The 13,297-nt window shown below is 38.8% G+C and overlaps 1 protein-coding gene across 3 annotated transcripts in view; it reads right to left on the bottom strand.

Moving 5' to 3' along the window:
- ODAD2 (outer dynein arm docking complex subunit 2) overlaps nt 1-13,297 on the bottom strand; it is a 208,601-nt gene that overhangs the window by 122,601 nt on the left and 72,703 nt on the right. For all 3 annotated transcript variants that reach the window (XM_054716588.1, XM_008150416.3, XM_028158882.2), the window contains 5 exons: nt 8,560-8,706; nt 7,947-8,156; nt 2,999-3,241; nt 2,391-2,501; nt 69-223 (listed from right to left, as the gene is read on the bottom strand). In XM_054716588.1, coding sequence (XP_054572563.1) covers nt 69-223; nt 2,391-2,501; nt 2,999-3,241; nt 7,947-8,156; nt 8,560-8,706 — 866 coding nt within the window. The remainder of the gene's footprint in view (nt 1-68; nt 224-2,390; nt 2,502-2,998; nt 3,242-7,946; nt 8,157-8,559; nt 8,707-13,297) is intronic.

Below are 13,297 nucleotides of genomic sequence, written 5' to 3'. Positions count from 1 at the left end.
AGAATTAAATTACAAGACTGTTTTGGTGGCCTTATTTTTATTACAGAATACGAAATGCCTTCTCTTACTTGGTCACATTCTCTTTGCTGATGGAACATTTCCATATTGCCCCTGTGACAGCGGCCAGACGTTCTTTATTGTCAGTGTTATTGAGCAGACTGGCCAGGGGTTTAAGTCCTCCATGCATCCTAACCAGGTCACGGGTTTCTTCATCTTCAGCACACTACACAAAAAGTCAAGTGAGAGGCTGGCAGTGAGTAAGGCATATCAAGATTTCAGTGATTATGAAAGAGGCTGCCATTTGTACTAGCTATGAAACTTCTTATCAGAGAGCATAATTTTCTAAAGGCACCTCCAAATAAAACATAATTCTTCTCCATATTTGCAGACATCTGACAATGTCTGTCTTCCTTTACATGGTTTTGGCAACGCCTAGCAATTTCTACATACTTGGGCAATTCTCCCAAGCCAATTCTGATATAGCCTGGGCTTCCAACAAGACAGAGGCAAAAGTTGGTTAGAAACTTAGAATGCCACACACATTTCTGCAGTGATGAAACCCAGAGTCTTAGAAAAACACAGTAGAGAATATAGATCAGTGGAAGGGATACAGTCAAACTTTCAATGACCCCCAAAATCTAAGAGATGAGGAATTTCCCCAATGAAGTTTCTATGCCCAGAGCAGTGGGTCATATCAATAGCAACCAATGTCATCCTTTGAAATAAATATGTGTTGCCTAGATGTTCTCAATTGATCATCCTTCTCATGTGATAGAGCCAAAATGATTAACTCAGTATAGGTTTGCTATTATCCTAAGCATACAGTTGGTTTCTGAGGCCACTGAGGCCACATGATACAGATATATGTAATGCATCATCAGTGAGTGCCACTGGAAGAAATCCTCATCGTAGTGCACCACAAGGCACCTCCATGTTTACCTTCTATTTGTGACTTTCCATTCTGGTTCAGGTGCAATTTTAAAAATTAATCGCTATTTCTAACTGAACCTTAATGCTTATTCTTATGAGGCATATATACCATCAAAGCTATATATCCTTGTTATGAGCTGGTTGCATGTCCTCAAAACTCATAAGTTGAAGTCCTAACTCCCATACGTCAGAAAGTGACCATATTTGAGGATAGGGTCTTTAAAGAGGTAATTAAGATTAAATGAAGTCATTGAAGTGAACTCTAATCCAATATGGCATGTAGCTCTATAAGAAGAGATATTAGGACACTGAGGAAAGATCATGTGATAACCTTTATCTTTCAGTGACAGTTATCTGTTGCTTAAGCCACCCAGTGTTGTGGCATTTTGTTATGGCAGCCCAAGCAAACTATTACAATACTCTATCAACATGTACCTCCTCTCTGACTCTATCATTTGGGTGCATTCTCACTGCACATTTTAAAATGCATTCCTCTAGGAAATCTATTCTGATTAGGGGGAAGCTAGCATAGCCAGTAGCCAGCCATATACTAATTTGTCTGGGCCATCTTTTCTACCCCTTTACCATTTTAATCTGTTTTTTGGAATACAGTAAGTCCTCACTTAACATCATCAACAGGTTCTGTGACTTTAAGTGAAAAGACATAATGAAACAAATTTCACCATAGGCTAATCGATATAAATAAGAGTTAAGTTACTACAGCATCTCATCAACATTATAATGAAACTAGAGGCCCAGTGCATGAAATCGTGCACGGGTAGGGTCCCTAGTGGCTGCCGGTTGCCAGCCAGGAATTCCCTTCCCCAGCTGTTAGCTGCCAACTGGGGCCTTCCATCATTCCGCGCCACTCCCTGGAGGCCACCACACATCATAGCCAGCTATCGAACTCCCAGTCGGTCGAACTCCCGAGGGGACACTTTGCATATTAGGCTTTTATAGATATAATGTTGAATGAAATGATGTTATCTGTAGACCTGCTGTACTATGCAATTTATAACTCACAAAAAATAATGAATATTAAAATAAATAAATAAACTAGTAAAACAGAAATATATACACACACATGCGCTCATTCGTCCATCTTGTCTTGGTAGGAGACAAATTTCCCAAGATCACTATATTTGAATGGGATATAATGAAAATCAATATAAAGGTACTATATACATATTTAGCTATTTTACACGAAGTAAATAATTTTAGCAGATAAAGATATGCAAGTGTCTTATATAATTGTAAATACTCAGACATGTTGGAGAAGCTTCCTCTCTGATCTATATAGGCATCTGTCATTAGCATAAGACAGTGGTCCTCTTATGCATGAAAATCCCTGGGGGTTCTAGTTAAAAATGCAGGTTTCTGAGTTTCATCCCCAGAGAATGAGCCTATATGCTTAGAAACATGGAGAAGAACAACAGGACTGTCCCCAGGGCCCACTGTACCTGGTAGATGGCCATGGCGCAGTGTTCCTGCAGCTGCTCATTCTCACTATTTAGGTTCTTTACCAGATTTTCAATTATCCTTTCTGCTTTGATTGCAGCTCGGTAGTTTTCCTAGTAATATGAATTTAAATATTTATGTATAGATAATGTATGCACATAAGTATCTATTTAAAATTTATTAATAATTACACTAAATAAACTTAGCATATACACAAGTCCACGGTTAACATATTGATATAACAATAAAAGAACTTAGTCAACATTTTCAAAAATAAATTCGGTCAGGGCACATACCCAGGTTACAGTTTCATCCCCTGTCAGTGACCCATATGGGAGGCAGCCAATCGATGTTTCTCTCTCACATCAATGTTTTCCTCTCTCTTTCCCTCTCCCTTCCTCTTTCTCTAAAAACCAATAAAAACATATTTAAAAATAATGAACCACACAAATGCCAATGTAATTAATGTTCTACTAGTTTGATTGTCTCTAATAGAATGCTGGCTTCTTGAAAAAAAATCTTTAGCAGTCATGATAACCTTACAAATTGTTTTTCAACTACAGAAATACATAGTAAATGAGAGCAAGGGAAGCAGAGCAGGCCTGGGTACCTCTGATGCACATTCTTGCAAAGTCCCCACCACCGGAATCAGCATGTTTTCATGAGACGTTTTCAGCAACCGAGCCAACAACGGAATGCCCCCAGCCTTACGAATGGCTTCTTTATTCGCATAACTCTTACTGCAGCTCCACAGTGCCAGCGCCCCACAGCGAGCCACTTCCACGTCTCTGGCATCATACAGACTCGACTGAGCAGGTTCTGCAGAATTCTGTGCACAGTCAAGTAGAGCAACCTAAAAGATAGATAAACACAATATAGATGGGAATCTTTCCAATAAAACTTAATGCATCCCATAATAGGTACAGGGTTGCTACCAAACTCTCCTCCATCAAAAATAAGAATATTTTTAAAAATTGACTTTCATACCACACAGCAGTCAATGAAAGCAAAGAAACAAAACCTTTCAAATCACCTTCCTCCAGATTTGGGAGCTTTTACAATTCCTTCCCACAAGAAATTTAATCCCACCAAGACAGTATTTTCTTAATATAGCTCTAACATTCACATTAGTAAGATTTGTAAACCATATCCTCAGCCCTGGTATCTCAGAAAAGTAGACTCCCCAAAGCCATGAAAAGTGAATGGCCTACACACTGTTAAAACCATGAGACATAGCCCTCTACCTGCACTACCAAAACCCAAAACAAATGGCACAGCTGCCAGGACCCTTTTCTTTGCAATAACCAAAGTCACTGAAGACATTAAAGTCAGGCAGTTTACTAGGTGAACCAGTTAATAATGTGGATTTTTTTTTCAATAGATGGAGTTACACATATGTTGATATATATGCGATTTGGTATGTATGCTATTTTGTTGTATTGACAACATGCTTCAAAACTTCATATGTCAAATCTGCTGAAGGTGTTAACATCATAGATATTTTTACACTTAAAAATGTGGAATTTCATGCCAAAAAAAAAAAAAAAAGAGCATCTGCAGGAAGTTTTAATTCATTACTTTATTTTGAAGAAAAAGTTATCGTATACTTCAGGAAGCTTATGGTGAACATCCTCCATCTCAAGATACTTGTGAACGCTGGTTTAAATGCTTTAAAAGTGATGATTTTGATGTGAAAGACAAAGAACATCCAGGTCAACCAAAAAAGTTTGAAGACCAACAATCACAAGCATTATTGGATGAAGATGCGTGTCAAACTCAAAAACAACTTGCAGAAAGATTAAACGTTGCTCTGCAAACAATTTCCAATCGTTTACAAGCAATGGGAAAGATTTTAAAGGGAGGAAATGGGTGCCACATCAACTGAAGCAAAGACAAATGGAAAACCGAAAAGTCATCAGTAAAATGTTGCGTCAACGGCATGAAAGAAAGTCTTTTTTGCATCGAATTGTGACTGGCGATGAAAAGTGGATTTATTTGAGAATCCCAAATGCACAAAATCATGGGTTAATCTAGGTCAACCATCAACATCGACTGCAAGGCCAAATCGCTTCGGAAAGAAGACAATGCTCTGCATTTGGTGGGATCAGGAAGGTGTGGTGTATTATGAGCTTCTAAAACCAGGTGAAACCATTAATACTGATCGCTACCAACAACAAATAATCAATTTGAACCAGGCTTTGATCGTGAAATGACCAGAATGGGCCAGAAGACACGGCAAAGTAATTTTGCTTCATGATGATGCACCATCACACACTTCAAAACCAGTTAAAGACGCGTTAAAAGATCTTGCCTGGCAAGTATTAACCCACCCGACGTATTCACCAGACCTTGCTCCTGCAGATTACCACTTGTTTCAATCAATGGCACACACACTTTCTGAGCAGCACTTCAAAACGTATGAAGAAGTGGAAAATTGGGTCTCTGAATGGTCTGCCTCAAAACAAGAAAAGTTCTATTGGGACGGTAATCCACAAATTACCTGAAAGATGGGGAAATGTGTAGCTAGCGATGGACATTACTTTGAATAAAGCACTTTTGATGTTTCTCTGGAAATTATCGTGTTTTCTTTGATTACAAAATCCACCATTATTAACCGGTACACCTAGTATATGGATACAGCAGTATGGCAGGGTGCCCCATATAGAAGTGAAACAAGGCCTCCCAAAGCTTGCTTTATCATATTCATGTCTACTCCATTCTTCTCTCTCTGCAGACCAAATTCCAGGGATACTACCCACATAATCAAGAACACCAAAAGAAGAGTCTCTGATTTCTAATTCCAAATTCCTGGGAGAGATACAATAGAATCAGCATGAGTCAGGTGGGCACCCATGGTCTAATTAGTACAGCCCAAGGAAGGACATGGGTAAGGCGTATTTACATGGTTTTCAGGTACCTATTGGGGATAGGATAGCAAGGTGGGGAAGAAATTCTGAGATAGCAGGATTGAACACATGGCAGACAGACTAAAAGTTTCTATCTATTAGAAGTATTCCTCATTATCTATATAAAGTTCAAACTTTGTAGCTCATTGGATAAGACCCTGTGTGATGTCCACCGCGCTTACCTTTCACTGGTCATCCTAATTCACCTCTTACCACGCAGTCCTTCTCACCCTAGGACTGGCCTCATTAAACCACTTGTGGTTTCCAAGCACTCAATGTTGTTTCCAGCTCTGGGCCTTTACCAACACAACTTCATCTTCCCTGGTGTGTCTGCCTGACAAATACCTACTCACCTTCCAAGACTCAGCAAAGGCAATGTCTCCTCTCTCCAGCCTTTCTTGACCTTCCTGACCTTTCTTTAATCCTGTTACGATTTTATATAACATTGATTAGCCCCTCCTTTGTTCCTCCACTATTCCCAGTACTGACTTCAACGAAATACCTAATACTCACCCCCTCTACTTATATTTTTGCCTATATCTCCTCTGTCCCACCACAATGAGAGCATGATATGACTTTGGTCAGGAAAATACCTTTATTTATATTCATAATTCCACCACCTAGATCTGTATTTGACACACAATTCAATAAATGATTGAAATGGTTTTCACAGAAAGGGTCAAGTGTGCTATCTATACAGAGGAACATGAAAACAGGCCACAGGACTAACAGCGTTGGATCCTGCGATATGTCCAGGCCTGATGCATTCTTCCTGCTTACTCAGACTCCTCTCCACAGTCTTCTATCCGGTGTGCCTCTCCAGTGGCTGACCTATGTTATCAAACCCACTGTGGCCTGTATGCTCTTGATCTCAGTTCTCTTGCTGGGATGCCATAACCAGCCTACAGCTCCATCTCTGCATTAGTGATCTCCCTCATTTCCAGTTTTAGTTGGGGACTCTATCCTCTACCCCCATAGCTAGCAAACCAAAAGTGGACCCCCAATTCTAGTCCTTCCCTGATGTGTTCTCAACACAGTAATTACAAGTTTATTATTAGTCTATCCACCATTGTTTTTTTCTTACCTATTTAGCTATTATTTAAAATTAAATTGTATGTCATTATCTTGACTAGATTAGTGCCACTGTTCAAATTTCAGGCCCCAAAATGTGATGTACAAGACTCCCATAAAAAAACATATTTTAGTTTTATTCTACATTTTCCTTTCTTATAATTCAATGGGAGTAGTGTCAGTGGAAAGCCATATCAGCCTGTCTATAATTTCATTATTTAAGTAGAATAATGATAATCATAGTAATACTTACCACTTCCCCAGGATTTTATTATGGAAATTTTCAAACATACACAAAGAATGAAAAAATTGTACAGCAACTGTACAGCAACATCCATATATCCATCATCTAGGTTCTCTAATAAACATTCTGTCATATTTATCGCATAGCTAGACATCTATTCATCCATCTATCCATCCATAAGTCCATCTTATTTATGAAGCAAATAATTACAATTTATAATACTCTAGAGATTACAAATAAAAACACAGAATCTCTTTTAGTAAATTTCTGAACACCTTTCGCTGTGCATATATTCACATTAAATCCACATTAACTCAATATATAATTATTACCCCTTTCTATGTGTAAGGTATGGGACCAAGTGCTGTGGATGACACTAAGATATATAAGATTTGGCTCTCATCTTAAGGAAGTTAAACTACAGAAGTGATGAATACAAGCTGTGGGACAGACACAAGATCTATTGATCATTCCTAGGAGGGTGGAAATGCATTTGCATATTGCACTTTATTAAGGTCTTTGCTGTCATGGCAAAGGTGTTGAGCAAAATGTTAAACTTTATCTTTCAGTGATAGTTATTGAAATAATCATTTTTATTATAAAAGTAATACTTCTATAACAAAGTGACATATATTTGAAAATAGGAAGAAAATTTGATAATCATTTCAGAGAAAACTCAACAATTTTCTGTATTTATTTCAAGCATCTTTTCTATACTTTTTAGGTAGGCTTTTAAAAATTGGGATCATAGGTACCATTGGTTTTTAATCCTGTTATGATTTTATATAACATTAAATATCCATTTATCCCTTGTTACTAAATAAACGTCTAAAATATACCACTGATAGAGCTGAAAATAGGCATTTCTTATGGATATACTGCAAATTATTTTACTTATCTCATATTGCAAAACAAGTGTTCTCAGTTGTCACGCTTATGTGTAACAATAAGATGCGCCTCTGTCACCTTGGGGACAATCTTCATGGTGACATCACCACATTGGAGGAAAAGGCTACCAGACTGCTTTCTACTGCACAGGCTCTCTCCACCCCTCACCAACACTGCACACAGACATGAATGTATCCCTGCAAATGTGATAGGTGAGAACTACAACTATTTTTAAAATTTATATTTCTTTGCAAAGTAAGGTTGAACATGTGTTTTGGCCACTTGCTAATATAAATATACAAAAGTAATTTTCAGGGACATGGTGTATCAAAAGGAGATTCTCAGAACATGCCCTGTGGATATCTAATGTTCGGGAGTGGCCAGAAAGGACAGCACGGAGCTGACATTTCCGTGGCAGCTGCGCTGCTGCTGGTGTCAGTGGTACTCACCAGTTTAGTGATGCCCCCATGGTGTCTCACTGCCCACCTGGCTCTCCTAAACTTGGCAACATTTGCAATTGTCTCAGCGGCCAAACATTTCAGACTCTTATGTGGAGAATCAAGTATATTAACCATAATTGGTAAGCCCCCAAGGTCAACAATATTACGTCTGATTTGAGGATTATGACTGATTTCCTTCAGGATTTTTAATGAACCAATCTAAATGAGAAAAAAAAAAGGTTATAGATTAATGTGTGCTTAATATAGAACCAGTGCTATATTTTTTAAAATTCCAAGTCTACCAAAAATCCTTCCCCAATTAAGTTTTTAGAGGAAAAAAATTCTATTCCCAGGTGTTACACATAACCTATATACTTCCCTTTAATTATATAAACACTCATCATTTAAAAAGCAGACACTAATGAAAAGAACCAGATAGAAAAAAAGAAAAGCAGAAAGATGAGAAGAGCAGCTAACAGGAGAAGTAGCAAGTTATCTTAGCAGTAATAACAGCAGATAAGGTGAGAACCAGGCAGTGGGAGTAGCAGACACCTAGCATTAAGAAGAGACCCATGAGAAGGTATAAAAAAGGTCCCTCATCCATTGTAACAAAGCCACTCACCTTACATTTGACTTCATCTGTATCAAGTAAATTGATTAAAACTTCAAGGCCTCCAACATCCCTGATTGCCAACTGGCAGGTCTCTTGCGCTAAGTTGAAATCCTTCATTGAACACAATGCAATCACTGTAGCTGTCTGATTTCCTCCCTATGAAAACACCATGCCACAGAAAGGTTAAATAAGATCATTCTCTACATAGTTATGACTCCATGAACTGGGAAACATGTCTCCCATACACATGGCACATTACTTTTTTTAGAAGTTCTCTGAGCAGGTTATAATGTGTTAAATGAACCGTGTAGAGCTAAAGCACAAAAAAAGCTGTTCAGTGTCATAAAACATTATTCCAATTAAGCGTCAGCATTTAAAGGTGGTCTGTCTGTTTTCAACAGCTACAGCATTAGGTGGTATTAGTGTATTCAATATTCAAAGGGCAAGCTTTGAGAGAGTGACTAAGGAATGTAAGTTTTATGCAGAAGTAACAGGCGGTTCCTGTAGTTCTCAACAGTATACTCTGCCATGCAAACCACGCATGAAAATTATTCTTACAAATATGCGTATGGCCTTATATATGTGTGTACATTCTTACAACTGGGAAAACCTGGAGAAAGGGAAACCATGTGGGAGGCAGTACAACATTCCATATTGAGAACAAGAGAAGGTACAGTAAGGGCAGTACGGTTGTGAAAGAGGCAGCAATTTTTTTAAAAATTGAATTTATTAGGGTGCCATTGGCTAATACAATGAATAGGTTTCACGTATACAGTTCTATAATACATCATCTTATATTGTATTGTGTGAAAAACCTCCCCAAGTCAAGTCTCCTTCTAACATCATTTATCACCCTACCATCTTCTACCTCCCAAACCCCTTTTCTCTCTGGTAATCACCATACTGTTGTGTCTGTGAGTTTTGTTTTTGTTTTATTTTGTTTTGCTTAATCCCTCCATCTTTCTCACCTCTCCCTACAACACCCCTCCCATCTGACAGCTGGCAGGCTGTTCTCTGTATCTATGAGTCTGTTTCTATTTTATTAGTTTATTTTGTCCATTGGGTTCCACATATAAGTGAGATTAGGTGATATTTATCTTCCTCAGACAGGCTTATTTCACTTAGCATAATATTCTCCAGGTCCATCCATGCTGTCGCAAAGGGTAAGAGTTCCTTTTTATTTACATCCAAGTAGTAGTCCATTGTGTAAATGTACCCAGCTTTTTTATCCACTCAGCTACTGGTGGATACTTGGGCTGCTTCCAAATCTTGGCTATTATAAATAGCACTGCAAATGAACAAAGGGGTGCATATGTTCTTCAAATTAGTGTTTCAGGTTTCTTGGGATATATTCCCAGAAGTGGAATTGCTGGATCCATAATTAATTGTTTGAGGTAACTCCATACTGCTTTCCACAGTGGCTGAACCAATCTGTATTCCAACCGACACTGCACAAGGGTTTCCTTTTCTCCACACCCCCACCAACACTTATTTGTTGACTTATTGATGATAACCATCTGACAGGTGTGAGATGATATCTCATTGTGGTTTTAACTTGCATTTCTCTGATTTAGTGACATTGAGGATCTTTTCATATGTCTATTGGACATCTATTTGTGTGTTCTCTTCGGAAAAGTGTTTATTCAGGTCCTTTGTCCATTTTTAAATCGGATTATTTGTTTGGGGATTTTTTTGGTGCTGAGTTTCATAAATTATAAAGTTTGGATATTAACCTATCAGATACCATATCATTGGCAAATATGTTCTCCCATTCAGTACGTTCTCTTTTTATTTGTTGATGGCTTCCTTTGCTCTGCAAAAACTTTTTAGTTTGATTAAAATTAAAAATTTTTAAATTTACTTTTTGTTTCCCTTCCCCCAAAGAGATATATATAAAAAAATTGCTACAAGAAATGCCTTCTTCTAAGATTTTTATGGTTTTGAGTCTAAATTTTAAGTCTTTTACCCATTTTAAGTTTATTTTTGTGTAGGATGTAAGAAGGTGCTCTAGTTTGTGTGTATGTGTGTATATGTGTATATCTGTCCAATTTTCCCAATACCATTTATTGAATAGACTATCTTTACCCCATTGTATGTTTTTGCCTCCTTTGTCAAATACCAGTTGACTATAAAGGTGTGGGTTGCTTTCTGGGCTATCTATTCTGTTCCATTGATCTATATATCTGTTTTTATACCAGTACCGTGCAGTTTTGACTACTATGGCCTTGTACTATAGCTTGTTATAAGGTACTGTGATACCTCCAATTTTGTTCTTCTTTTTCAAGATTGCTATGACTATTTGGGCTCTTTTGTGGTTCCATATAAATTTTTGGAATATTTGTTCTAGTTCTGCGAATTATACCACTTGTATCTTGATAGGAATTATGTTGAATCTATAGATGGCTTTGGGTAGTATGGGCATTTTAATGATATTAATTCTTCCTGTCCATGAACACCTTCTATCCTTTCACTTATTTGTGTCTTTTCAATTTCCTTCTTCAGTGCCTTTTAATTTCCCCAGTCTAGGTCTTTTACATCCTTGACTAAATACATTCCTAAGTATTTTATTATTTTTGAAGCAATTGTGAATGGGGTTGTTTTATTAGTTTCCCTTTCTGATAGTTCATTATTGGTGTGTAAATATGCAACCAATTTCTGGATATCTATTTTGTATACTGCTACATTACTAAATTCATTTATCAGTTGTAGTAGTTTATTGGTGGACTTTTTAGGATTCTTTATATACAGATCATGTCATCTTCAAATAATGACAGTTTCACTTCCTCCTTTCCAATTTGGATGCCTTTTATTTCTTCTTCTTGTGTGAGTGCTGTGACTGGGACTTCCAGTACTATCCTCCTATCTAATAATAGACAAATATGCAAATTGACCATACCTCCGACACGCCCACCATCCAATCAGAGTGAGCATGCAAATTAACCCAAACCAAGATGGCTACAGCCAGAGAGCAAGGTTTCCTAGGTAACAGAGGAAGCCAAGCTTTCTGCCTGCCTTTGCCAGGCCTAAGCCTCCACTCAAGCTACAAAGTTTCAATTATAGAAGGTAAACAAATTCAAACAAATGGCAGCAGAATGGAGCTTGAGAGAGCAGGCCAGGGTTGCCGCCGGCAACAGGGGAAGCAAAACTTTCCGCACACCCTGGCCGGGCACACCTGCTTAAGGCAACAAACTTTCAATTATAACCCCAACAGAAATGGCTGCCTGAGACCCAGGCTTGGATCTGCTCCAGCTACAAAGTTTCAATTGTAGAAGGAAAATAAATTCCAGATACCAGGGCCTGCACTTGGGTTGCCAGGCGGCAAGGCCAGCCTGCAAACCACCACAGGCCCCTCGCTCAGGCCGCCCCACGCCCCAAGGGAACCCCCACCTGATCCGGGACACTCTTCAGGGCAAACCAGCTGGCCCCCAGCCCTGTACCAGGCCTCTATCCTATCTAATAAAAGAGTAATATGCAGATTGATCATCACTGCAACACACAATATAGCTGCCCCCATGTGGTCAAAGATCCTGTCCCCATGTGGACACAAGATGGCGACCACAAGATGGCCAGCAGGAGAGGGCAGTTGGGAGGCACCCAGCCTGCAAGGGAGGACAGTTGAGAAGGTCCAGGCCTGCAAGGGAGGGCAGTTGGAGGTGATCAACCCTGCAGGAGAGGGCAGTTAGGGGTGACCAGGCCGGCAGAGGAGGGAAGTTGGGGGCAAACAGGCTGGCATGGGAGTGGTTAGGGGGTGATCAGGCTGGCAGGCAGAAGCGGTTAGGGGCAATCAGGAAGGCAGGCAGGCAAGCAGTTGAGAGCCAGCAGTCCTGGATTGTGAGAGGGATGTCCGACTGCCCATTTAGGCCCGATCCGGGATCGGGCCTAAATGGGCAGTCGGACATCCCTTGAGGGGTCCCATATTGGAGAGGGTACAGGCTGGGCTGAGGGACAACCCCCCTCCGTGCACGAATTTCGTGCACTGGGCCTCTAGTGTTAAATAAGAGTTAAAAAGGCAGACATCCATGTCTTATCCCCAATCTTAAGGGAAACACTTGTAGTTTTTCCCCACTGAGTATGTTGGCTATGGGTTTGTTATATATGGCCTTTATGACATTGAGGTATATTCTTTCTATTCCCAGTTTGCTGAGAGTTTTTATCTTAAATGGGTGCTGGATTTTATCAAATGCTTTTTCTACATCTATTGATATGATCATGTGATATTTATCCTTCATTTTATTTATGTGGTGTATCATATTTATTGATTTGTGGCTATTGAACCAACCTTGCACCCCAGAATAAATCTCACTTGATCATGGTATATGATCTTTTTAGTGTATTGCTGGATCTGGTTTGCTAATATTTTGTTGAGAATTTTAGCATATATGTTCATTAGGAATATTGGCCTGTAATTTTCTTTCTTTGTCATGTCTTTATCTGGTTTTGGAATTAGGATAATGTTGGCCTTGTAAAATAAGCTTGGGAGTCTTCCCTCCTCTTGAATGTTTTGAAACAATTTGAGGATAGGTATTAGTTCTTCTTTGGATGTTGGGCAAAATTCACCTGTGAATCCATCTGGTCCAGGACTTTTGTTTGTTGGGAATTTTTGATTATTGCTTCAATTTCACTAGTTGTAATTTCTCTATTTAGATTCTCTGAATCTTCCTGATTCAGTTTTGGAAGATTGCATGTTTCTAAGAATCAATCAATTTTGTCCAGATTGTACAATTTGTTGGCATATAGTTCATATTTT

Source organism: Eptesicus fuscus, chromosome 5, assembly GCF_027574615.1.
Source record: "Eptesicus fuscus isolate TK198812 chromosome 5, DD_ASM_mEF_20220401, whole genome shotgun sequence".
Lineage (NCBI taxonomy): Eukaryota > Metazoa > Chordata > Mammalia > Chiroptera > Vespertilionidae > Eptesicus > Eptesicus fuscus.
This window is presented reverse-complemented; position numbering and strand designations above follow the sequence as displayed.